At 38.6% G+C, this 25,769-nt stretch overlaps 2 protein-coding genes across 4 annotated transcripts in view; one reads left to right on the forward strand and one right to left on the reverse strand.

The window, feature by feature from the left end:
• Positions 1–25,769, forward strand: part of twsg1b (twisted gastrulation BMP signaling modulator 1b) — a 297,020-nt gene that overhangs the window by 215,580 nt on the left and 55,671 nt on the right. The gene's annotated exons all lie outside the window — the stretch shown is intronic.
• Positions 7,752–25,769, reverse strand: part of top1mt (DNA topoisomerase I mitochondrial) — a 25,966-nt gene continuing 7,948 nt past the window's right edge. For all 3 annotated transcript variants that reach the window (XM_082184739.1, XM_082184737.1, XM_082184738.1), the window contains exons 11-21: positions 25,515–25,637; positions 18,669–18,856; positions 17,758–17,902; positions 17,204–17,347; positions 16,456–16,638; positions 14,711–14,779; positions 13,587–13,701; positions 13,311–13,438; positions 11,801–11,895; positions 11,015–11,164; positions 7,752–7,999 (exon numbers count right to left, since the gene is read on the reverse strand). In XM_082184739.1, coding sequence (XP_082040865.1) covers positions 7,897–7,999; positions 11,015–11,164; positions 11,801–11,895; positions 13,311–13,438; positions 13,587–13,701; positions 14,711–14,779; positions 16,456–16,638; positions 17,204–17,347; positions 17,758–17,902; positions 18,669–18,856; positions 25,515–25,637 — 1,443 coding nt within the window. In that variant the 3' untranslated portion in view covers positions 7,752–7,896. The remainder of the gene's footprint in view (positions 8,000–11,014; positions 11,165–11,800; positions 11,896–13,310; positions 13,439–13,586; positions 13,702–14,710; positions 14,780–16,455; positions 16,639–17,203; positions 17,348–17,757; positions 17,903–18,668; positions 18,857–25,514; positions 25,638–25,769) is intronic.

The raw sequence follows: 25,769 nt of genomic DNA on the forward strand, positions 1-25,769 counted from the left end.
AACATCTTCTCTCTCTCTCTCAGAAACCCTGATTGTCCTGCAGGAGCGAGTGGGCGTCCGTCCGCCAGCCAAACCCACCGAACCGTCAGGGAATCGGCACACACTTGACAAGACCAAAATATAGGTGTTGAGATGAGTGAGGAAAACAGCAGAAGCTTCACACATCTACAGGAGCTCAGAGAGGAACATACTGCAGGATAAACATGATAAACACGGGGCGATGAAGACTACGTGAGGAAAACCAGACCAGCGGGAACCAGTGAGGCTTTAAAGACCCCCTGAAATCAAAATGTATGTTTTTTAGCTTTTAGTATAATGTGTTCGCCTTAAGGTTATGAATAAGCTGGTGTTTTCCAAAACAATGACAGAATTCGCATTTAGGAGATATAAGCATTCAAAACTTACAGTCTCTCACTTCCACAAATGGACCAGGGACTTTTATGACTTCAGCTTCTTATCACATCTTCTGTCCAATCAAATGCTCTCTAGAATCTGAAGCTCCGCCCCCTGTGATATAAACACCACCTGGCCGAAGCGACTGTTTTCCAACTGTGCGTTCGTTAAACAATTCTTTGAAAGATTCCGAAACAAGTAACATTTCTCTGAAGATTCCGAAACAAGTAACATTTCTCTGAAGTTTCCGAAACAAGTAACATTTCTTTGAAAGATTCCGAAACAAGTAACAATTCTTTGAAAGATTCCGAAACAAGTAACATTTCTTAGATTCCGAAACAAGTAACATTTCTTAGATTCCGAAACAAGTAACATTTCTCTGAAGATTCCGAAACAAGTAACAATTCTTTGAAAGATTCCGAAACAAGTAACAATTCTTTGAAAGATTCCGAAACAAGTAACATTTCTTAGATTCCGAAACAAGTAACATTTCTCTGAAGATTCCGAAACAAGTAACATTTCTTTGAAAGATTCTGAAACAAGTAACAATTCTTTGAAAGATTCCGAAACAAGTAACAATTCTTTGAAAGATTCCGAAACAAGTAACATTTCTTAGATTCCGAAACAAGTAACATTTCTCTGAAGATTCCGAAACAAGTAACAATTCTTTGAAAGATTCCGAAACAAGTAACAATTCTTAGATTCCGAAACAAGTAACAATTCTTAGATTCCGAAACAAGTAACATTTCTTAGATTCCGAAACAAGTAACATTTCTTTGAAAGATTCCGAAACAAGTAACAATTCTTTGACCGTTTTCCAACTGTGCGTTCGTTAAGAATGAAATCGCTAGAATTTATTAAAGACTTTTACTTGATAAAAGAGTCTAAACTATCAATCAGAGACAGAAGGACTGGAGGAGATTGTGTGGAACTTTTAGAGGCCTTCAAAATTCACATATCAAATATTACACTGGTTTTACAGGGTTAAACATGTTACTGCTTATAGTTTTAAAGGGACAATTTCACAAATTAATCATATTTCACCCCTCAAATCATTAAAACTAAAATTCATCTTTTTGGGTGAAGTGAGCCAGGTGGTTTTGAATGGGTTTGAAGGTCTAGAACAGGATTCAGAAGTGCATCGGTGACGGTCAGTCGGGGTCAGAGGTCGCTGATCTGAGCCAGAACAGCCGGGTTTACAGAACCGGTTCAATCCAGCTCAGAACTCGTCTGTGATGCGGGAAAATAACAGGACTTCCTCTAAAAGCAACCTTTCTTTAATCAGAGGAAGACAGTGACTTTATGAGATACCATGAATAAATGTATGAGCAAAAACTAGACACCATGTCTGCTATTAGGGCAGAATGGATAATTAGCTGCTCTTCTCAAATGGATGGTGCAAAAACACACAGCGTCATGAAAAATACATCCAGAACTGAACCAAGCTTCAAAGACGCCCATGCTTTGTGCTCCGAGGATCAGAGGTTCGTCACATGACATCCCAGCTAACGAAGATGCGTTACGAACCTTTTCCCAACGTTCCCATTAAGCTATGAAAACGAGTGTTCTCAAAACATCAAGTTTTTAAACGCAAGGTTCTTTGTTATGTGAAAGTCAAGGAAACATTCCATTGTATATTTCTGCAAACATTACGGAATGTTACTTTTGAATGTTCTTTGAAGATTCCGAAACAAGTAACAATTCTTTGAAGATTCCGAAACAAGTAACATTTCTCTGAAGATTCCGAAACAAGTAACATTTCTTTGAAGATTCCGAAACAAGTAACAATTCTTTGAAGATTCCGAAACAAGTAACATTTCTCTGAAGATTCCGAAACAAGTAACATTTCTTTGAAGATTCCGAAACTAGTAACAATTCTTTGAAGATTCCGAAACAAATAACATTTCTCTGAAGATTACGAAACTAGTAACATTTCTTTGAAGATTCCGAAACAAGTAACATTTCTTTGAAGATTCCAAAACTAGTAACATTTCTTTGAAGATTCCGAAACTAGTAACATTTCTTTGAAGATTCCGAAACATGTAACATTTCTTTGAAGATTCCGAAACTAGTAACATTTCTCTGAAGATTCCGAAACAAATAACATTTCTCTGAAGATTCCGAAACTAGTAACATTTCTTTGAAGATTCCGAAACTAGTAACATTTCTCTGAAGATTCCGAAACAAAAAACATTTCTTTGTAGATTCCGAAACTAGTAACATTTCTCTGAAGATTCCAAAACTAGTAACATTTCTCTGAAGATTCCGAAACAAAAAACATTTCTTTGAAGATTCCGAAACTAGTAACATTTCTCTGAAGATTCCGAAACTAGTAACATTTCTTTGAAGATTCCAAAACTAGTAACATTTCTCTGAAGATTCCGAAACAAAAAACATTTCTTTGAAGATTCCGAAACTAGTAACATTTCTCTGAAGATTCCGAAACAAAAAACATTTCTTTGAAGATTACGAAACTAGTAACATTTCTTTGAAGATTCCGAAACAAGTAACATTTCTTTGAAGATTCCAAAACTAGTAACATTTCTTTGAAGATTCCGAAACCAGTAACATTTCTTTGAAGATTCCGAAACATGTAACATTTCTTTGAAGATTCCGAAACTAGTAACATTTCTCTGAAGATTCCGAAACAAATAACATTTCTCTGAAGATTCCGAAACTAGTAACATTTCTTTGAAGATTCCGAAACTAGTAACATTTCTCTGAAGATTCCGAAACAAAAAACATTTCTTTGAAGATTCCGAAACAAAAAACATTTCTTTGAAGATTCCGAAACTAGTAACATTTCTTTGAAGATTCCGAAACTAGTAACATTTCTCTGAAGATTCCGAAACTAGTAACATTTCTCTGAAGATTCCGAAACTAGTAACATTTCTCTGAAGATTCCGAAACTAGTAACATTTCTCTGAAGATTCCGAAACTAGTAACATTTCTTTGAAGATTCCGAAACTAGTAACATTTCTCTGAAGATTCCGAAACAAATAACATTTCTCTGAAGATTCCGAAACAAGTAACATTTAAAAGATGTTCCATGAACGATGAGAACATTATGAACATTCTATTAATGTTCCTGGAAGAACGTTTGGTCAGAACCTTTAGACAATCATTTCCCAAAGCTTTGTACGCCTGATTTGATTGTAAACTAATTACACTTGGGCTCACAATCCCAGATAGCAACATAGTGTCGGCCCACATCTGGTATGTGTGGATTCCACACATTCCAGATGTGGGCCGGATCTGTGTTGCTGTCAGGGTGCTTTGGATGAAATTGTGCCCAGAACGTTCCCTGTTAGCCGGGATGAACCCAAAGCCATCGGAGAAGCTGCCGCTCATCTCTCCATGTTCTCGCTTCATGAGGCGACTGTAACAGCTGTATGTGTGTGTGCATCTGCTGCGCTGACAGACGAACACATGTAAACAAACGCTGATTTGAGAGACGAGCTGCTGGAGTTACACGGCCCTGAACGTTCAGAACGCCTGCATCTCATCCCTCAGTAAGGAGAAAACCAGGAGGAAAAACAGCTTGGTGCCGTTAAATATGCAATGGCAGACTGCCAGATGACAGACACGCAAATCAAACTCACACAAACGGTGCGAAATCTAATGCTTCTTCTGTAAAGACTAATTTTCCAAAGGCAGAATCAGACAAACTTTTTCGCCCGTTTTGAAATGAGATGCTTAATTCAGTTGTGCTCTGCTCGTCTCATTTACGGATAAACGGATTCCCACTAATAATAACGTCAGGAGGCGGCAGAAAAGGTTTGATAAATGATTTTACTATGAAGCATCGGCCACACGCCCCCAGTTTGAGGCTCATTTACATGGTAAAATCAGTGAAGACGACAGTCAGAAGCAAACCCAAACGAGTTGTGTTAGGATGGGTCTTGACTGCCAGACTGCCACTAATCCGCAGGATAAACAGCGGGAAAAATCCTTGTTCGGAAAACCTGTGCCGCAGCTGAGAAGACTGATTACCGGCGGAGAGAATCAAGCGTTCTGGAAGTACAAAAGAAAGATGAAGAGCTTTAGCCAGATGGAGCAGAATTACAACCTGAGGGCCAAACATCTTATTCTCAAGGTCAAACCTGCGTTTCACTTCTTAGAGCATCTAAAGGAACACATCTGACAAGACTGGATTGCATTTGATGTGAAAAAGAAACGTTGGAAACCAAAGAAAACTCCAGCTAACAAAAACATGTTCACGTTGATCTATTAAAATGTGATTTCTAAATGTTCTCCGAGCGTTTAAAACATTTAGTTATTAAAACGTCATGGGAACATTTCATTTGATCATTTTGCAAACATGAACATTCTGAAACTAGTAACATTTAAAAAACATTTCAAGAAAAAATGTTTCATGGAAAAAAGTTGTGCACTAACATTGTAAAAGATCAACGTGAATGAAATCCCCCTATTTTGAAAATCCAGCTTGTTTATGTGTCTATGTGGTGTTATTAATATGCTTTAACGCAAACCATGTGTAAGTTCATAAGTCGACAGCATTGCTGAGTATTTCCTCCTTAAAACTGCAGTGAACCAAAGACAGTCTCAAACACACGCTTTGAAATCGCTGGTGTTTCTGACGTCACAAACTACCTTGTAACCAATCAGATCAACGTGTGATCGTCAACCAGTGGATCTCTGAGCTGAGGGAGTGAGTGGAGGCGGGGCTCATTTGCATATTCATAGAACCGCGAATACTAAATGAGGCGAGGGTGTCGAGTTACATTCAAGATATTTTAAAACATGAAGAATTTTTCTCAAGGAAAAAACATTTAAATATGTCATTGTGGTGATCAAAGATGAGTTTTAAGGGATAACATTATTGACTACAGGGGGACTTGTTACGTTTGGGATCATAGAACGGAAAGCCTCAACTAAAAGCGACAGTCTTTCTGGCTTCATTTAAAGTGCAGAGGAACACAAACTCTCAGTATTCATCATGAACCACAGTCGTGTTTGTTCTTTGTTCCTCTGAATAAATCAGCACTTTGCCTCAGAAACCACATGAAGGAGTTTAGAGCCGCTGTTCATCAGATCCTCATCGACTCCGTGTGGAGCAGAAAAACAAAGTGTCAATCACCGGCTGTGCGGATGATCGTGGACATCGTTCTGTTTTCCCGCCATTCTTCCGAGAGCTTTGATGTGGCGCCGCGACTGATGGTCCAGATGGGACTCAGAAACCGCATAAACACACGACCAGCAGGAGAGAGTCACGACGAGAACAAGCCTTAATTAAAAAAAGACATGTATTAATCTGGGCTGCGTAATGAAAAAAACGATTAACGTTGATATTATTGAACCCCTGAGGGTCAAAGGGCACATAATCAACATCTCTAATGTCATCTTCACTACAATCCCTGAACGACAATTACTGGAGAAACATGATGTCAAGCTGCCAGACACTCACAGACTCAGAGAAATAAATGTAGGTGAAACAACTGGGTCGAATAAATCTTTAGCTGGATTAAATTCACCTTGAAATATTGCAGTGTTTATTCTAAATTATTTATGGGTGCACATCATCATTATTTTAGTAATCGTGAATCAGAATAAGTTCCTCTTGCAGCATCTCTTCTCTTCTCTGATGATGAGGGCGGGGCAACCTGTCAATCACATGAGATCAGCCAATAGCAAACCACAACCGACAGAATCAAGCCCCGCCCTACATTTGTTCTCTTTCCCAAAGCCTCTTCACTGGATATACGGCACAATAGGGAAGAAATCTCAGGCTAGTTTAGCATAATATAGCCACAAAACCTAATCGCCATCATTCACAATTAACCATGTCTGCAAATTACTTGCTTACTCACTCATAAATAACTGAATGAATAAATAACACTTGAAATACAGGGAAAAGTCTATAGAAAAACTGTTAAAAATAAAAAAATATTATAATAAGTAAATAAATTTGATAAAAAGTAAATAAATAAATGCTTTAAATGTTAAATTAACAGGATTAACAATAAAAAAAAAAAAATTTGATTAAAATAAAGTGTTAAAGTCTAGTGAAAAAGACAAAAATTAAAAAAATATAGTGTATAAACTGTGTGTTTGTAAAAAACAGATGCCGTTCAAATGTTATGATGATCATATTTTGGGCTCTATGGATCTAAAAGATTGAAAAGCCCTGAACTACAGGATCATCAGAGACAAACTGTGAGATGATGGTGTTGAACTTATTTTAATTAATTAATTAAATAAATAAATAAATGCATACTAGTCTAAGATGGCGGATAACAGACATGGCTGACTTGGTCTCTGGAGAAACAAAACCATCAGCTTCAATACAGTCGAACACAGGAGAAGCATTTCAGGAGGCGAAACTAAATCTAATGGAGTCAGAGGACAGAATTCATAATCAAAGAGAAAAATGAGTGATTGATTCTTAACGAAGCGGAACACTAACATCTGTCTGAACACGTCTGAGTAAACCAAACACGACTCCAACATTCCTCTCATCATCACAGTTTATTCACTATAAATGGAACTAAAATATGAGCAGAACTCATTGATATTTGACTGGTTTTGTCCGTCCTTCTGTTAGACTGTCTCACACATGAATTATGTTGAATATCTGTCAGCTGTTAAATTTAACTACACAATTAGATAATACCAGTTTAGCTCAACCAATCACCAAGCAATGCTTCATTTTGTTCAGTCTGTGTGTAAAAAGAGCATTAGCAATTAAAGACAAAACACTTCAGCAGAACATGATCAGCTCAAAGTGTCCCAATCAGTTTTGCTCACAAATCTTTACAGATTTTTATTTGTATGAAGAATTGTTGGGTATAATATGTCACACTTTATTTTGCTCTCCTCACTTACATAAATTAACTATAGTGTCCTGATCACACTAGTGAAATAATATAAAAGATTATATCTGGTGTCTGAGTAATGTTTGGTTGGACTGTAGATGCTTCACACACGCATTTCTCCTGATTAACCCTTTAGTTGCCGCTCTACAGACGATATTAGGAAACTCCTGCAAACACACTGCGGATCCCTTATTATTCCCAGCCGTTCCCTCTCAGAGCAGAGCCTAATCCGGGCCTAATCCCACTGCAGTCTCCAGCTGATCCCGACTCACTGACGACACCGGGAGAAACGCAGAGGAGTCGATCGGAACACCTCGTCAATCCCTCGAGACGTCGGCACGTTGACATTCAGAGAACAGCTTCTCCCTCATTTAAAGTCACCGGGTAGAAGCGCATGATCAAATATTGAAGAGCTGCGATGGAAGAAAACCATCAGGATTTTTTGACGTGTTCATATTAAACCGTGTGAAATGCAAATTAGAACACGAATGACAGCTGTCAATCAAACCCGAAGCAGTGAAGTGATCAAACTAGACGTTTTATTATTATCATCATCATCATCATCATCATCATCATGTTACACAACAGATAAACTCAAAACAAAACACAAGATGATAACCGAACCAGAGAGATGTTCAGGGTTCAGAACCGGAGAGATGTTCAGGGTTCAGAACTGGAAGTTCTCGTCCGTCATGTGGATGGCCCAGGTGAACTTGTCCCGCTGGGTTTTATTGTAGATCTTTTCAATGGGGACGTTGTATTTCTTACACCTAGCAAAGCAACATCATGTGATTAGAGCGTCATCGTGATCTAAAGGAAACTCAATCTATCAATAAATCTGTCAATCATCACCAATATACTTCAAGCGAGTGGTGAAACTTCACGAAGCTTTGAAACAAGCAGAAAACGAAGAACTGAGTTTATCGGGGCATTAACGGCACTTTCCGTCGTTTACGACAGTAAATGTGACGCTTTTTCCGCCCAGTTAATGCTGGAGTTTGATTGGAGAGCTGGTGATCATCGTTCCTGCTCAGTGAAGCGCTGGGTCACGTTCAAGCTCAAACCGGTGCGCAGCGTTTTGCTTCGGTTTCCAGGTTGAACAACATGTTTCCTGGTAACGGTGTGTTTGAGGTTTGAGATGCTGTGTGTTTTGTCTTGTTTGGTGTGTGTGTCAAAAATATCAATCCAATCAGCAGCAACATGAATATAAACACACGGTATTAAAGAGACTCGCACAACGGGTCAGAGTAAAGTCGTTTACACACGTGTCCTGTAGATCGGTGTGCGCAACCACTGAAGATATTAGAAGACATGTTTGTTGTTAGAGTTTTATAGTAAATATAGCATATCAACATTGATCAGCAAAAATGATCAGCCTAATACTCACAATAAAAATAATGAGGTCATATATATCATAACAGTCTCAGAGGTCAGAAGAGGATTATCCTTCACAAAAAATTCTTCAAAAAGAACACAGAGAATGTCCTTCTCAGCTGCCGTAGTTGCAGCTCTTGCGTCATCAGAACAGGGTCTTCAACGCACCACCATTTCGACAGTCACTGTGTTTCAGTTTAAAAAACGTTTTGCAACTTTTTTGTCGGGGCTGAACGCAGTCCTAATGATCATTTAAAATCAACTACGTAACAAACCAGGATTCTGCGTTTCTGAATCCTGTCTCTTATTCTTAGTTTTGACATCAGTTAAAAGGTGCTCGCACACCGAGTCCGAAATTCTCCACTGAAATTCACACGTAAAAAAAATAAATACGACCTCACGTTGTCAATCACGCTTATACACTGCCTCTGAAACGCTCGTTCGGGATTAAAAAAAATGTCAAATTGGTTTTGATTTTGAAGTGTCTTTGGAAATGAGAGAGTGAGAGAGTGAGTGTGTGTATGAGAGAGTGAGTGTATGAGAGAGTGAGTGTGTGTATGAGAGAGTGAGAGAGCAAGTGTTTGTATGAGAGAGTGAGTGTATGAGAGAGTGAGTGTATGAGAGAGTGAGTGTATGAGAGTGAATGTGTGTATGTGTATGAGAGAGTGAGTGTATGAGAGAGTGAGTGTGTGTATGAGAGAGTGAGTGTGTGTATGAGAGAGTGAGAGAGCGAGTGTGTGTATGAGAGAGTGAGAGAGCGAGTGTGTGTATGAGAGAGTGAGTGAGTGTATGAGAGAGTGAGTGAGTGTATGAGAGAGTGAGTGTGTGTATGAGAGAGTGAGTGTGAGTGAGTGAGTGTGTGTATGAGAGAGTGAGTGTGTGTATGAGAGAGTGAGTGTGTGTATGAGAGAGTGAGTGTGTGTATGAGAGTGAGTGTATGAGAGAGTGAGTGTGTGTATGAGAGAGTGAGTGTGTGTATGAGAGAGTGAGTGTATGAGAGAGTGAGTGTGTGAGAGAGTGAGTGTGTGTATGAGAGAGTGAGTGTGTGTATGAGAGAGTGAGTGTATGAGAGAGTGAGTGTGTGTATGAGAGAGGGAGTATGAGAGAGTGAGTGTGTGTATGAGAGAGGGAGTGTATGAGAGAGTGAGTGTGTGTATGAGAGAGTGAGAGAGCGAGTGTTTGTATGAGAGAGTGAGTGTAAGAGAGAGAGTATGTGTATGAGAGAGTGAGTGTAAGAGTGAGAGAGCGAGTGTTTGTATGAGAGAGTGAGTGTATGAGAGAGTGAGTGAGCGAGTGTGTGTATGAGAGAGTGAGCGAGCGTGTATGAGAGAGTGAGTGTATGAGAGAGTGAGCGAGCGAGTGTGTGTATGAGAGAGTGAGTGTATGAGAGAGTGAGCGAGCGAGTGTGTGTATGAGAGAGTGAGTGTATGAGAGAGTAAGTGTGTGTATGAGTGAGAGAGAGTGTGTGTGTGTTAGGGCTTGCATAGACTAGTCGAGTAGTGGATAGATCGACTACTTCAACCACTAGTCGACGCTGTCGGAAACAATCGACTACTCGAGCGTCCATTAACCATAAATAAATAAAAAATGGTGAACGTCACCAACAGACACCACACGTCACATGTGTGGAAGTAGTTCATCAAGGATGACAAATATATTGTAATTGGCCAACTCTGCAAGAGGCCGTTTCACGTTGCGTCTAAAAACGTGTTGAAAGCGCGGCCGTGTCTCTGTCTCCTAAGCGCTTGCGCTCCCGTGGCGTCTGTCGTTGCTATGCAACCATGAACTGCCGCTGTACAGCTACGATCAGCTGTTCGGCCGAGCTTTCGATGATGTTACGGAATGGCCGAAGCTGATTGGTTTTTGTCACATGACCTGCGGTGCGCTTGAGGCATTCTGAAAAGTTGAGATGTTTTCATCTCGCCGTGGCATCGGCGCGCCTGGAAAAACTAGCGCACCAGTTGCTTCCATTATGAGCGTGCTCGCCGCGCGCCTACATTTGAAATAACGACCTTGAGCGCGAAAAAGACGCGATATGTGAACAGCCCCTAGAAGCAGACGTCTGAAATGAAAGGCAAGAACGGCTATTTATTTGGCTTTAGACTGTTACATGAAAATTTAAAAATGAAATGTCATAACTATAATGTTTTGAGAGATTACTTATGTAATTGTTGCATTAGGCTATGAATTAATAAATGTTTATTAATAAGATCTAGCTATTTCATGTCTTTTCATTTACAGTAGCATGAACCACGAGTAGTCGAGTAACTCGAGTATTGTTTTGATAAGAAATCGACTAACAGAAATTAGTAGTCGTGCAACCCCTAGTGTGTGTGTGTGTGTGTGTGTGTGTGTGTGTGTGTGTGTGTGTGTGTGTGTGTGTGTGTGTGTGTGTGTGTGTCAGTAGTCACCAGGCCACAGTGATGCGCGGGTCCAGGTAGTTTAGTTTAGACGTTCCCAGAGCGATGACCTTGTTTTCCTCTCGATCCGTTTCCTGAAGCTGAAGCTTCTTCAACTGTTCACACAGTCTCTGGACGAGCTTCTCCTTCTTCTCCACCAGCCTAAAGATGGACAGAACGAGAGAGAGAGAGAGAGAGAGAGACACACACACACTTCAAATATATACATTTTTTAAATATAAAAAAAACAATAAATAAAAATATAAACACTTTAGATTTTGCCATATAAGTCACATTTTGTATCATCTGAAACACTGACTTATTCCACAGAAGCTTATATAAATGTAATGAACATCAAACATGTGTATATGTGTTGAATGAGAGGAAGATTACTTCACACACGCCTCTGCTTTCTCTTTAATACATTAGTTTAGGCTCTGGGTTTATAATAAATGCTCCGATAATTTGTGTTTGTATAATTGTTCCCGTTCTAAATACTGATAATCCGAGGGGAACTAAGACATGTTTGTAGTTTGTTTCATTGTATTTACCATGTACCAAAAGTTTCATTTTATTAACCATGATTTCTGAATGTAATGATACAATCCAATCTGCATTTGAATAGATTATAAAAAAAGAAATGTCAGATTGAAGGTAATTTCACCGTTTCAAGCGGCTGAGGACGAGTGTGTGTGTGTGTGTGTGTGTGTGTGTGTGTGTGGATCCGTCTCAGTGTTTCCTCTCCAGCTGCTGGCACACCATTAACTCCACTAACCTTGAGTTAAAAACAGGTCTTACTTCTTGGATTTGTCAGACGGAGCGTCTTTATGCGCTCTCTTCGCTTCTTTCAGCTCTTTCTTGGCCTCTTCAATTTGTTCCTTTTTCTTCTGGATCTGCAACATCAAGCAGACAAACAGAAGAAAGTGAATGTGTCACCTTTGACCAGAGCACACACACACACACACACACACACCTAGAAGAGCCGTGTGTGTGTCTGCTGACTCTGCTTTCATCGCTCGGGTCTCAGCTGAGGTCGAACGCTATAAGCGACCGGACAATAGCTCTGCACTTTACACCGTGTGTGTGTGTGTGTGTGTGTGTGTGTGTGTGTGTGTGTGTGTGTGTGTGCGTGTGTGTGTGTGTGATTATTTTTGACAGCCTCGTCCTTTAAAGCTCCTGTCGTGACCTTGATTTTAGAGCTGAACGAAAAACCCATTTCACTTTCCTGCATTTACAAAACCACCGAGTCCAATAACATCTGACCCTTACAGTCACACACCGCGAGCGATTCACGACAGAAAACGGTTTCATTATGTGTCTTAAATACTGCAACACACTCTTCAAGAACTGAATTGAATCCAATTTCAAGTCTCAGTGTAAAAGAGGCCATTGTTTCAGGCTCTACTAGAACAGGCTTTCCTGCTTGAATGTTGATTATTCTCCTCATATTCTCCATTGTTGCGGCTCCTCTCTTCCCAGTCTGTCAGTAACGCTCTGTTTACTTCCTGTCTCTGTGAAGCCCCTCCTTCTGAAAAGCACACTGTGCTCTGATTGGTCGGCTGGAGCAGTGTGTTGTGATTGGTCGAGCGCTTCGAGTATGTTTGGGAAATGTCCCACCCCTAATTACCATAACCGCCAGTTTAACACACTACTAACTAACTCAACCAGGCCCCGCCCCTTTATTCTGCGTATGAATTATTATAATGAGGAATATTGTGACGTGTTCATTCAGCATCATTATTCCAGTCTTCAGTGTCACATGATCCTTCAGAAATCATTAGAATATGATGATTTGATGCTCAAGAAACATTTATGATTATTATCAGTGTTGAAAACATTAATCACATCTGTGATACATTTATCTTTCATGATTCTCTGATGAATAGAAAGTTCAAAAGAACAGCATTTATTTGAAATAGAATCTTTTGTAACATTATAAATGTCACATTTGATCAAATTAATGCATCATAACTGAATAAAAGTTTTTTTTTTTTTTATATCCCAAATTTCTGGATGGTGCACATTTTCCACAAAAATATGATAATGATAAACGTTTCTTGAGCATCAAATCATCATATTAGAATGAATTGTGAAGGATCATGTGACACTGAAGACTGGAGTAATGATGCTGAAAATCACAGGAATAAATTACACTTTACTATATATTCACATAGACAACAGATGATTTACATTATAATAATATTTCACAATTTCTATAGCAAAGTTCATTAATAATGAAACTGAATGTAAAGCAGCAGTGTGATGACAGATCTGCAGTGTGGATTATGGATTATGGATTATGACGCACCTTCTCCTGCAGGATCTGCATTGATTTCTCGAATGTTTTGGGTGCCGCCCTCTGGTGGTTACAGAGGATCGCTACGGCTCGGTTCGCTCGGTTATACGACAGGATCTTCTCCTCCACCGTCATGTCCTCTGAAAGAACATCAGTGTGAACATGAACTCTGGTTATGAATATCTAAAAGATGCAAATCCTTCTTAATGTTCAGTCACAGCAAATGTCCCCTTAGTTGGGGTTATTAAATGTAATATTGTCCTATCTTCCTGATGTCTGAGGTCTGACCTGTGGTGAGTTTGTTGAGCTGATCCTGCAGTGTGGTCGAGGCGTTGAAGGTTCGAAACACTTTGGCCGTCAGTCCCGGCATGCACTCGTTCAGGGCCTTGTTGAGGTTGATCGTCTGAAAATAACAGAAAAACATGTTATAATGTCATAAACTCAACAGATTGAATGCTGGGATGATTTAGTGCTGGTTAGTAACGTGATATCACATGATGCAGTAGGAAAGATCACATGACAATGCCAAAGAAAACATTTACAATTTTCATTTAGTTTAGCTTATAAATAAAATAAACAAAAATAAAGATTTTTTACACACACGCAAGAAAAAGACAAAACTCATATTTAAAGTCCCCCAGTGGTGTAAATCCAGCTTTTAATGTAGTTTATGTGTCTATGTGGAGTTATTAATACGCTTTAAGACAAAGCATGTGTAAGTTCATAAGTCGACAGCATTGCTGAGTATTTCCTCCTTAAAACTGCAGTGAACCAAAGACAGCAGACTGAAAAAAAGTGTTATTATATTATAATCTTAAAATTTTTTAATATTTAAAAATCAGTCAACCTTCCTCAGGCTTACAAAATAATTTTTGTGACGTTGCAAAATATCCAATGTTTTTTGGAATTGTTTTGGGTAAAACATTTAAATATTAAAGTCCCCCTGTGGAGAAAATCCAGCGTTTAATGTAGTTTATGTGTCTATGTGGAGTTATTAATACGCTTTAAGACAAACCATGTGTAAGTTCATAAGTCGACAGCATTGCTGAGTATTTCCTCCTTAAAACTGCAGTGAACCAAAGACAGTCTCAAACACACGCTTTGAAATCGCTGGTGTTTCTGACGTCACAAACTACCTTGTAACCAATCAGATCAACGTGTGATCGTCAACCAGTGGATCTCTGAGCTGAGTGAGTGAGTGGAGGCGGGGCTCATTTGCATATTCATAGAACTGCGCATACTAAATGAGGCGAGGGTGTCGAGTTACATTCAAGATATTTTAAGGCTTTTCAAGGAAAAAAACATTTAAATATGTCATTTTGGTGATCAAAGATGAGTTTTAAGGGATATAATGATTGACTACAGGGGGACTTTAACTGTTTTAACTGCATGATTCAACAATCACCACTTACTGTAATTCGGTCAAATAAATCATCTTCTGGATCCTTGTGCTTTATGAACAGCTTCAGGTTCTTGAAAACCTGTGAGTGAAAGATCAGAATAAAAAGTCAATCATGACAAACAAAAAATAGAGCTGCTACAATCATATCTCACATTGATTGTGTATCAATAATACTTAATGCATTCATTCATCTCAATTCCTAGAGATTCCTTCAACTAGATATGAAGTTAAATAAAAAAAAAAAATTTTTTTTTAAAATAATAAACATTTTTGACAGGTACATCAACAAATCAGCCACGATGGAGGAAAAAAGCACAATGCGAATGGGATCATTTAAAAAAAAAAAAAAAAAAAAAAAAAAAGTGTTTAACTGTATTGTAAAAATTGTCAATGCAATGAATAATATATATATATATATATATATATATATATATATATATATACACACACACTCACTAAAGGATTATTAGGAACACCATACTAATACTGTGTTTGACCCCCTTTCGCCTTCAGAACTGCCTTAATTCTACGTGGCATTGATTCAACAAGGTGCTGAAAGCATTCTTTAGAAATGTTGGCCCATATTGATAGGATAGCATCTTGCAGTTGATGGAGATTTGTGGGATGCACATCCAGGGCACGAAGCTCCCGTTCCACCACATCCCAAAGATGCTCTATTGGGTTGAGATCTGGTGACTGTGGGGGCCATTTTAGTACAGTGAACTCATTGTCATGTTCAAGAAACCAATTTGAAATGATTCGAGCTTTGTGACATGGTGCATTATCCTGCTGGAAGTAGCCATCAGAGGATGGGTACATGGTGGTCATAAAGGGATGGACATGATGGCCGTGGCATTTAAACGATGCCCAATTGGCACTAAGGGGCCTAAAGTGTGCCAAGAAAACATCCCCCACACCATTACACCACCACCACCAGCCTGCACAGTGGTAACAAGGCATGATGGATCCATGTTCTCATTCTGTTTACGCCAAATTCTGACTCTACCATCTGAATGTCTCAACAGAAATCGAGACTCATCAGACCAGGCAACATTTTTCCAGTCTTCAACTGTCCAATTTTGGTGAGCTCGTGCAAATTGTAGCCTCTTTTTCCTATTTGTGGTGGAAATGAGTGGTACCCGGTGGGGTCTTCTGCTGTTGAAGCCCATCCGCCTCAAGGTTGTGCGTGTTGTGGCTTCACAAATGCTTTGCTGCATACCTCGGTTGTAACGAGTGGTTATTTCAGTCAAAGTTGCTCTTCTATCAGCTTGAATCAGTCGGCCCATTCTCCTCTGACCTCTAGCATCAACAAGGCATTTTCGCCCACAGGACTGCCGCATACTGGATGTTTTTCCCTTTTCACACCATTCTTTGTAAACCCTAGAAATGGTTGTGCGTGAAAATCCCAGTAACTGAGCAGATTGTGAACAGACCGGCCCGTCTGGCACCAACAACCATGCCACGCTCAAAATTGCTTAAATCACCTTTCTTTCCCATTCTGACATTCAGTTTGGAGTTCAGGAGATTGTCTTGACCAGGACCACACCCCTAAATGCATTGAAGCAACTGCCATGTGATTGGTTGATTGATTAGATAATTGCATTAATGAGAAATTGAACAGGTGTTCCTAATAATCCTTTAGGTGAGTGTATATATATATATATATATATATATATATATATATATTTTTTTTTTTTTCTGTCTAAAGTGAGCGTGAGGGTTAAAGAGTGTGTGACACATCAGTGTTAGTGTGACCTGTTTCTCCACCGGCACTTTGTTGTAGTAGCGGATGGAGTCTTTCCCCAGAAAGTCGAACTCCACGACGTGTTCGAGTCCGTCGAGGCGCCGGTGAAGCGAGATGTGCTCCACACGCAGAGAACAACAGCCCACCGTATCAGCTGACTCCTCGTCCTTCTCGTTCCCCGCACGCAGGGCCAGCTGGAGAACACACACACACACACACACACACACGACCTGTGTGAATCAGGCGTGTCGTTCTCACAGCACAGCCTCTCTGGGTCTAACGGGGTCTGGGTTCGTACAGAGACTGCAAAATGAAATACCAGGATTTTTCAAGCACTACCTTTTTGGTTTTCAAGGATGTAAATCAGAGATCTCACTTATCAAACAATATCTTTATTATCTTTCAAATTCTAATTCTAATTTATATGAGTAAAATCACACTCATAGCCATGAGAAATACCTCTATATCAGACGAGCTGCAGCGGTGATCTTGTGTGAAAAGATTGTTTTATCAAGAAAATGAAACTCTAATTTCACATATATTGTCTTTCAATAGTTCAATAACCTTTTCATAATATGACGGTTTTTCCAGGACTTACATTTCAAAAAGTAAAATTCAAGCACTTTGAGCACCTTGTATGATGAACCCTGTGGGTGGAGCTTAATCTAAGTTAGGGTGTGGCTGGGTCTTTAAGCCCCACCCATTATGTCCAGAGAGGTGGAGCTGGATGTCAAGCCCCGCCCCCTCTGACGAGCTCACCTTATCGATGAAGTAGATGGCGACTCCTCTCTGTCTGCTCTTCATCTCTCGGGACGTCCAGTCGCGCTTGTACTGCTTTCTGATGGCGTTCACACACACCTTCAGCTGACGCGCCGTCTCGTACTTCTGCCAGTCCTTCTCGCCCTGAGCACAGACCATCATCATCATCATCATCATCATCATCATCATCATCACCATCACCATCATCACCATCACCATCACCATCATCATCATCACCATCATCACCATCACCATCACCATGTATGCCGTTATACATCTCACTCATCATTATATGTTTGTCTAAAACGCAACGGCTCTCATGTTTTGCAAATGTGAGTAAATTCTGTGATATGAAGAGTGTGTGAAGAAACTATTATTTATCTATATTTATATATTATATCAACAGTGTGTACGTGAACAGCACATAACGGGCTCAATACAGATATTCAGTGTGAACAGAAGGACAGAACGAGAGAAAAAGATGCTTTTCAAACGAAAGCATATCAGTGTGGACAAGACCACACACACACACACACACACACACACACACACACCTTGAGTTTGGAGCTGGGGTTCAGCATGATGTATTTGGGTCGTCCGTGAATGTTCTCGAGCCACGACGCCAGCCATGTGACCGTGTTGTCGTGCTGAACGCGCTTCCACCGGTGTCCTGCAGGGGCTTCTGGGATCTCAGAGTCTCTGACGAAAACAAGTTATAGATGATGTGATACTCGTCCACCGTGATTAAACTTAATCATTCATTCATTCATAGGTTTCTGAGAAATCGTCCCCCCTCCCCCCTAAAATTCTGTTTAATTTTAATAATTAAAAGAACATGTCTAAACAACAGAATTCATAATTTAATAATTCACATTAATTTTAAGAATAATAATACGTTTTATTTTTTCCCCTAAAATTCTGTTTAATTTTAACTAAATTTTAATCATTAAAAGATTAAAATAGCTAAAATTAAATAATTCATTATTTTTGACAATTAGTCCCAGTGAAACCAATTTTGAGCTTGGACTCTAAGCTTTATGATTTAATACAACTTTATAATCAAAAACAGTGGTCATTAAGTGAATTCATAAAACTAACAATTTAATAATTCATCTTAATATTAATCAAGTTTTCTGGATTCTGTGCTTTACAATTGAATACAAATGTACAAAAAAATAATAATTTCCTACTTGAAACTTTGACAATTTAATAACTCATTAATTTTAAGAATAATAAGTCTCTGTAAAATCTGCAACTCAACCTCATCTATAAGCAAGGACAAAAATAAAGCAATTTAATTTGAATTAATATCGATTCTGGAATGAATAAATAAAAATAAAAACAAACAAAACAAAAATAATCGCTATAGCGATAGTGATGTAAGCGAATCGATTTTTTCTCCTAATGTTTATTGTATCTGTCCTTATCCAGATAAAACATGACATAAATGAAATGTGTGGCTCACTGGCTGCAGTTGATGGTGACGTGCTCCGGCTGGATGCGCTTCTTCAGTTTTCCCATCTTCGGATGTTCTCCTCTCCCGCGGAACAGACCCGGAGGCTCCAGCTTGAAGTTCCCGATCTTCTCCCGGTGTCCGTCCAGCACACAGAACCCGTACTCCTCCATCAGACGACTGGACTCCTCCTTCAGGACCTGATTGAAACACATATAGAGTCACACTAGTCAAGTCTCCTTCATTTATACAGAGCTTTAACACTATAGATGTTCCACAGCAGCTTTACAGTGATAATAGGAGATTACAGTGATAACAGGAGATTACAGTGACATTAGGAGATTACAGTGATAATAGGAGATTACAGTGATAACAGGAGATTACAGTGATAATAGGAGATTACAGTGATAACAGGAGATTACAGTGACATTAGGAGATTACAGTGATAATAGGAGATTACAGTGATAACAGGAGATTACAGTGATAATAGGAGATTACAGTGACATTAGGAGATTACAGTGATAATAGGAGATTACAGTGATAATAGGAGATTACAGTGACATTAGGAGATTACAGTGATAATAGGAGATTACAGTGATAACAGGAGATTACAGTGATAACAGGAGATTACAGTGATAATAGGAGATTACAGTGACATTAGGAGATTACAGTGATAATAGGAGATTACAGTGATAATAGGAGATTACAGTGATAACAGGAGATTACAGTGATAACAGGAGATTACAGTGATAACAGGAGATTACAGTGATAATAGGAGATTACAGTGATAACAGGAGATTACAGTGATAATAGGAGATTACAGTGATAATAGGAGATTACAGTGATAATAGGAGATTACAGTGATAACAGGAGATTACAGTGATAACAGGAGATTACAGTGATAACAGGAGATTACAGTGATAACAGGAGATTACAGTGATAATAGGAGATTACAGTGATAACAGGAGATTACAGTGATAACAGGAGATTACAGTGATAATAGGAGATTACAGTGATAACAGGAGATTACATTGATAATAGGAGATTACAGTGATAACAGGAGATTACATTGATAATAGGAGATTACAGTGATAACAGGAGATTACAGTGATAACAGGAGATTACAGTGATAATAGGAGATTACAGTGATAACAGGAGATTACAGTGATAACAGGAGATTACAGTGATAATAGGAGATTACAGTGACATTAGGAGATTACAGTGATAACAGGAGATTACAGTGATAATAGGAGATTACAGTGATAACAGGAGATTACAGTGATAACAGGAGATTACAGTGATAATAGGAGATTACAGTGATAACAGGAGATTACAGTGATAATAGGAGATTACAGTGATAACAGGAGATTACAGTGATAACAGGAGATTACAGTGATAATAGGAGATTACAGTGATAACAGGAGATTACAGTGATAACAGGAGATTACAGTGATAATAGGAGATTACAGTGATAACAGGAGATTACATTGATAATAGGAGATTACAGTGATAACAGGAGATTACATTGATAATAGGAGATTACAGTGATAACAGGAGATTACAGTGACATTAGGAGATTACAGTGATAATAGGAGATTACAGTGATAACAGGAGATTACAGTGATAACAGGAGATTACAGTGATAATAGGAGATTACAGTGACATTAGGAGATTACAGTGATAATAGGAGATTACAGTGATAATAGGAGATTACAGTGATAACAGGAGATTACAGTGATAACAGGAGATTACAGTGATAACAGGAGATTACAGTGATAATAGGAGATTACAGTGATAATAGGAGATTACAGTGATAATAGGAGATTACAGTGATAATAGGAGATTACAGTGATAACAGGAGATTACAGTGATAACAGGAGATTACAGTGATAATAGGAGATTACAGTGATAATAGGAGATTACAGTGATAATAGGAGATTACAGTGATAACAGGAGATTACAGTGATAACAGGAGATTACAGTGACATTAGGAGATTACAGTGATAATAGGAGATTACAGTGATAACAGGAGATTACAGTGATAACAGGAGATTACAGTGATAACAGGAGATTACAGTGATAACAGGAGATTACAGTGATAACAGGAGATTACAGTGATAACAGGAGATTACAGTGATAACAGGAGATTACAGTGATAACAGGAGATTACAGTGATAACAGGAGATTACAGTGATAATAGGAGATTACAGTGATAACAGGAGATTACAGTGATAACAGGAGATTACAGTGATAACAGGAGATTACAGTGATAACAGGAGATTACAGTGATAACAGGAGATTACAGTGACATTAGGAGATTACAGTGATAATAGGAGATTACAGTGATAATAGGAGATTACAGTGATAATAGGAGATTACAGTGATAACAGGAGATTACAGTGATAATAGGAGATTACAGTGATAATAGGAGATTACAGTGACATTAGGCTTTACAGCAGATCTAGGATAAAGTTATTGTCCAGATAAAGTTAGTTTTGATTGATTCACTTCCGTTGTAAAGATCATTAGTTATTAACTTAGGGGCCGCTAACACACACCGTTCTCACAGGAAACAGAAACTTTTAATGTGTTCTGGACGTTCATTCACATTAGGGCTGTCAAAATTGCTCAAAAATGACGTTCGAATATTCCCTCTAAAAAACACACGAATATTCGAACTATTCGAACATCTGGTTGCGCATTTTTTCAATGACGCGCATTACGTCAATAACAGGACAAATTAATACAAAGAGACATACATAACTTGTATAGGTAGTTAATTTAAGTTTAAACATATTTGACAATGTATTACCAACACAAAACCAAGTAAATAAACTAATGGCCAAGACCGCAGACCTCAGTCTCGCTCACTCGCAGGCACTCTCTCTCTCTCTCTCGCGCCCTCGCGCTCACGCTCTCTCTGCTCATAACGGTTTAAATGAACAACAATAAGCACATGTTGAGTGCTGATCAAGAGTTTTGTGCAAGCAATTTAAGGTCGCGACTCTTGCCCCAAATATAGCAGGCTTCATTCAGTGATTGAAACAAATGTATTAACATTAATTGAAGTTTTACAGTATAGAACCGACATTGAACGCTCCGAGCGAGCTGTGCTGTGGTAAACATGGAACTTTTCTGTTTAACTTTAAATAAAATGAGGCACACAATTCCGAGAAATGTGACAACAAAGAACTTTTACCCTGAGGTTCATAAAAAATAAAGTGCTATTAAAAAAGAAAAAGGCTACTTACATTATTGGTGCTTGTATTAAAAAAAGGAAAAACTGACTGCAATTTATTCCATTGTCTTTTAGTGCACTGTCAACTTTCAGCAGTGACGCTGTGCTAGACAGTGCGACTCGTGTGACCTGTCCCTCAAGTCTTGTTTATACTCGACGCGTCCGCACGAGCGCGAATCGCCCCCTATCGTTTCAAAGAATAGTACAACGGCGAGCGCGTCGAGTATAAACCATAGGGTATAAACGCCTCGTCCGTTTGGGGGAGGTGCGCGCGCAGTCTGCGGAGACTCGCGCTGCGGAGACAGGCGAAAGTATAAACAAGGCAGCGCGCGCGCCCACTCGCAAAGCAGACAGCCGCGCCTCTGCTTCCGCGGGCGTGTTTTTCCATATTCGAAATTCACATTCGAATATTAATTTTCACGTTCGAATTTCTGTTTTTTAAAACTATTCGAATATATATTCGAATTTAGAATATTCGTTGACAGCCCTAATTCACACACACCAGTGTTTGCTGCTCCAGGGGCCTGTTTCAATAAAGAGGTTCAACCAACTCTGAGTTAAAACTTGAACTCTGAGTTGACTTACCCTGAGATGGGAAACTCTGAGTTTTTGGTTTCAGAACAGCTGAAATGAGTTAGTTCAATCAACTCTGAGTTGACTGACTCTGAGTTAAGCGCGTGCGCCACAACTATAAAAAGCCATTATCAATGGAGCACAGATATTACGAGTCACCATGGCAACAGCGCCAGACAAAAAGAGGTCTGCATATTTCTTCACATTTTAATTACTGTTATACAGTGTTGGGTGTAATTAATTACCAAGTAATCTAAATACTGTAATTTAATTAAAGGGATTACTCTTAATTCTTCTGTAATTTAAAGTTAAATCTGATGTAATTGTATTAGACTATAGAACAATTCTGTATAGGCTATTTAACATACATTTTTAAAAGTTATATTTTTAATGTAACCTTCTCCCTCTACACACTTTGGTCAATTCAAGAATAATTCATGCAATTGTATATTGTTTATTTGAAAGCATTAAAAGTGCTGTTTCTTGTCTCTCCTTGTATTGTTCAAGTGTTTAAGGTTGACATGGGATTTAGTAATTAGTAATAAGTAGACCAATAATTTCTAAAGATAGTCATTATTACATTAATCTAATTACAATGTTGAAGATGTCATTTGTAGTTAGTAATACAAGTAACTTACCCAACTGTTATAATATCAGAGGTGAAACTGGAAGAACAGTATGTTATTCAACCTAATTTAAATTTTCATGTAGGGGCAATCCTGCAGGTATTAAAAGAACATGGCAGCAGCTGAAATTTAAATATAAAAACATAATTCAGTCAAGTAAGGCCTACTGCAGTGTAGGCTACCTGGCTTTACAAACATGTGACATATTAAATAACTAAAGCATCCAGTGTCTAGCAGTGCAGCAGCATTACGGCTGAGGGAATTCCTGGATGGACTTCAGAGCCAGTCACTCCCAAAGATCCAAGGGCCTTCATAAAATGTAAGAGGTTTACATATGTGTTATTTTTGATATAGGCTATTTTTTATATTTCCATTTATTTTACTTTGGGTTAGGATTTTTGTTGGTCCCAATAGATTCTGATGGTAATATCTGTCTTTTGGAGCCTCCTGTCCCAACAGAAACCCAGGTAGTTGTAAGTTGCCTACTCAATACACCAGAAATTATGACAAATAGTGTTATAAAGTGTACTCAACCAAATGCTCATCACATGGGGATAAAGAGTTTCTGCTGCTACAGAGGTAATGTTAACATTATGTGTCTACACATTCTTTCACATTTTTATGTGGAGTAGCCTATAGAATCTACATTTACGCATTTGGCAGACGCTTTTATCCAAAGCGACTTACATTGCATTATCCTATACATTTATACATAGGTATGTGCAATCCCCTGGGATCAAACCCACAACCTTGCATTGTTAACGCAGTGCTCTTACCACTGAGCTACAGGAAAGCTACTTTTCAATCTAAGTCTAAATCTAAGTTTACATCTAACGGGTATTCTTATCTCTCCCCGCGCCCCCAGAGTGTGGAAGAACAGCAGGAGGACGGTCCATCAACTTCTGTTGCACAGATGAACAGTTCAGTGATTTCCAGTAAATGCCACAGTTTAATTCTGTAGAATTTGTTTAGAACTACATTATGTAACTCTAATATACTACTGTGTTTTCAGTTGCCAGTTAAGGAGTTATATAGACTTCATCTTATAAAAAAAAAAAAAAAGCAATATTTTATTTATTAATAAAAGATTAATTTTATTAATAAAAATGTACTGAAAGAATGAATGAGGTGTTTAAACACCACTTCCTCTTTAAAAAGGGGAGGAGACCGAAAGAAACTCTGGGTTTACTGAAGAAAACCTGCTCCCGACCAGGTTAGGTTCACAGAGTAAGTTACCATGGTAACTGACTCTGAGTATAAGTTACCTCTCTTTCTGAAACAGGCTTGACTTACTCTGCTTTCTCAGGTTTAACATACCTCCCATTCTGAAACAGAAAACTCAGAGTTTCCCTCATTTCAGGGTTAACATACTCAGAGTTTTCACTTAACCTCCTTTCTGAAACAGGCCCCTGGACACACACTTTGAAACAGGTTTTGAAAAATCTGAGAGAAAAAAAAAAAGTTCTCAAACTTCAAAAAAGTTGTCGTCTTGTTTTTGGTCCAAATATAAAAATATTTTACAAATATTTAAAAAACTTCTTAATATATTATGGCATTTTACTACTTAAGTAAATGCATCTTGATTTATGTTTTGTTTTCTGGGGAAATAAATCAATAAAGTGAGTTTTTGCTTAAAACAAGCTAAATGATCTGCCAATGGGGTCAGAAAAATAATCTTGTTTCTGTTTGAATTAAAGGTGCAGTGTGTAAGTTTTAGGAGGATCTGTTGACAGAAATGCAATATAATATTCATAACTATGTGTTCAGTGGGGTAGAAAGACCTTACATAATGAAGCGTTATGTGTTTATTAGTTTAGAATGAGGCGTTTCTCTCTACACACACCACGGGTCCGCTTACATCCACATGTGTCTACGGTGGCCCTGAGCGGACAAACACGTTTCATCACTGTGTTGTTCTTCATGATAAGAAGCTTCAGCTAAAGTCAGCGAATAAAACACTGACACAATGATGAACAAGTCACAATAATATTCACAATCGTTTTACTGAATAATAAAGTAAACATCATTTGTTAATTGATCTTTGTAAAGAAACCTCGTTGATTACCTGGCTACTCTCTGCTCTCTCAGACGACGACATCACTTCCTGTCGGCCACCGTAACTTCTGTTGGGTGCAGTTCACAACCTCACCACTAGATGCTGCTAAAACTTACACACTGCACCTTTAACATTATTTTTCTGACCCCATTGGCAGATCATTTTGCTTGTTTTAAGCAAAAACTCACTGAATTTTAATTAATTCCCCCGGAAAACAAGACCTAAAATCTTATGGCATTTTACTCCTCTAGTAAATGCATCTTGATTTAAGTATATTTTTAGATATTTGGACTGGAAACAAGACAAAAATACTAAGTAAGCAAAGCATTTTTTCAGTGCAGAGTTGCTGTCTGTGTCACACACACCTGCTTCTCCTCCTTCGTCATGTTCTTACGCTCCTCCGACTTCTCCACGAAGTACTTGTGCATGTGGCTGAAGTCACACTTGGAGAGCGTCTTAATCAGCTTCCGCTCCTCGTCAGTCATTTCCTGAAGACAAGACCATTCAAGAACGAGTTTAAGTTTACCGGGGATGTAAAGAGAACTCAAACTCTACTGAAAACCGGGATACTGAGTGAACAACTTTACTCAATACAAAGCCCAAAACATACTTGAGTTAAA

The sequence above is a fragment of the Leuciscus leuciscus genome (assembly GCF_965113295.1).
Source record: "Leuciscus leuciscus genome assembly, chromosome: 11".
NCBI lineage: Eukaryota > Metazoa > Chordata > Actinopteri > Cypriniformes > Leuciscidae > Leuciscus > Leuciscus leuciscus.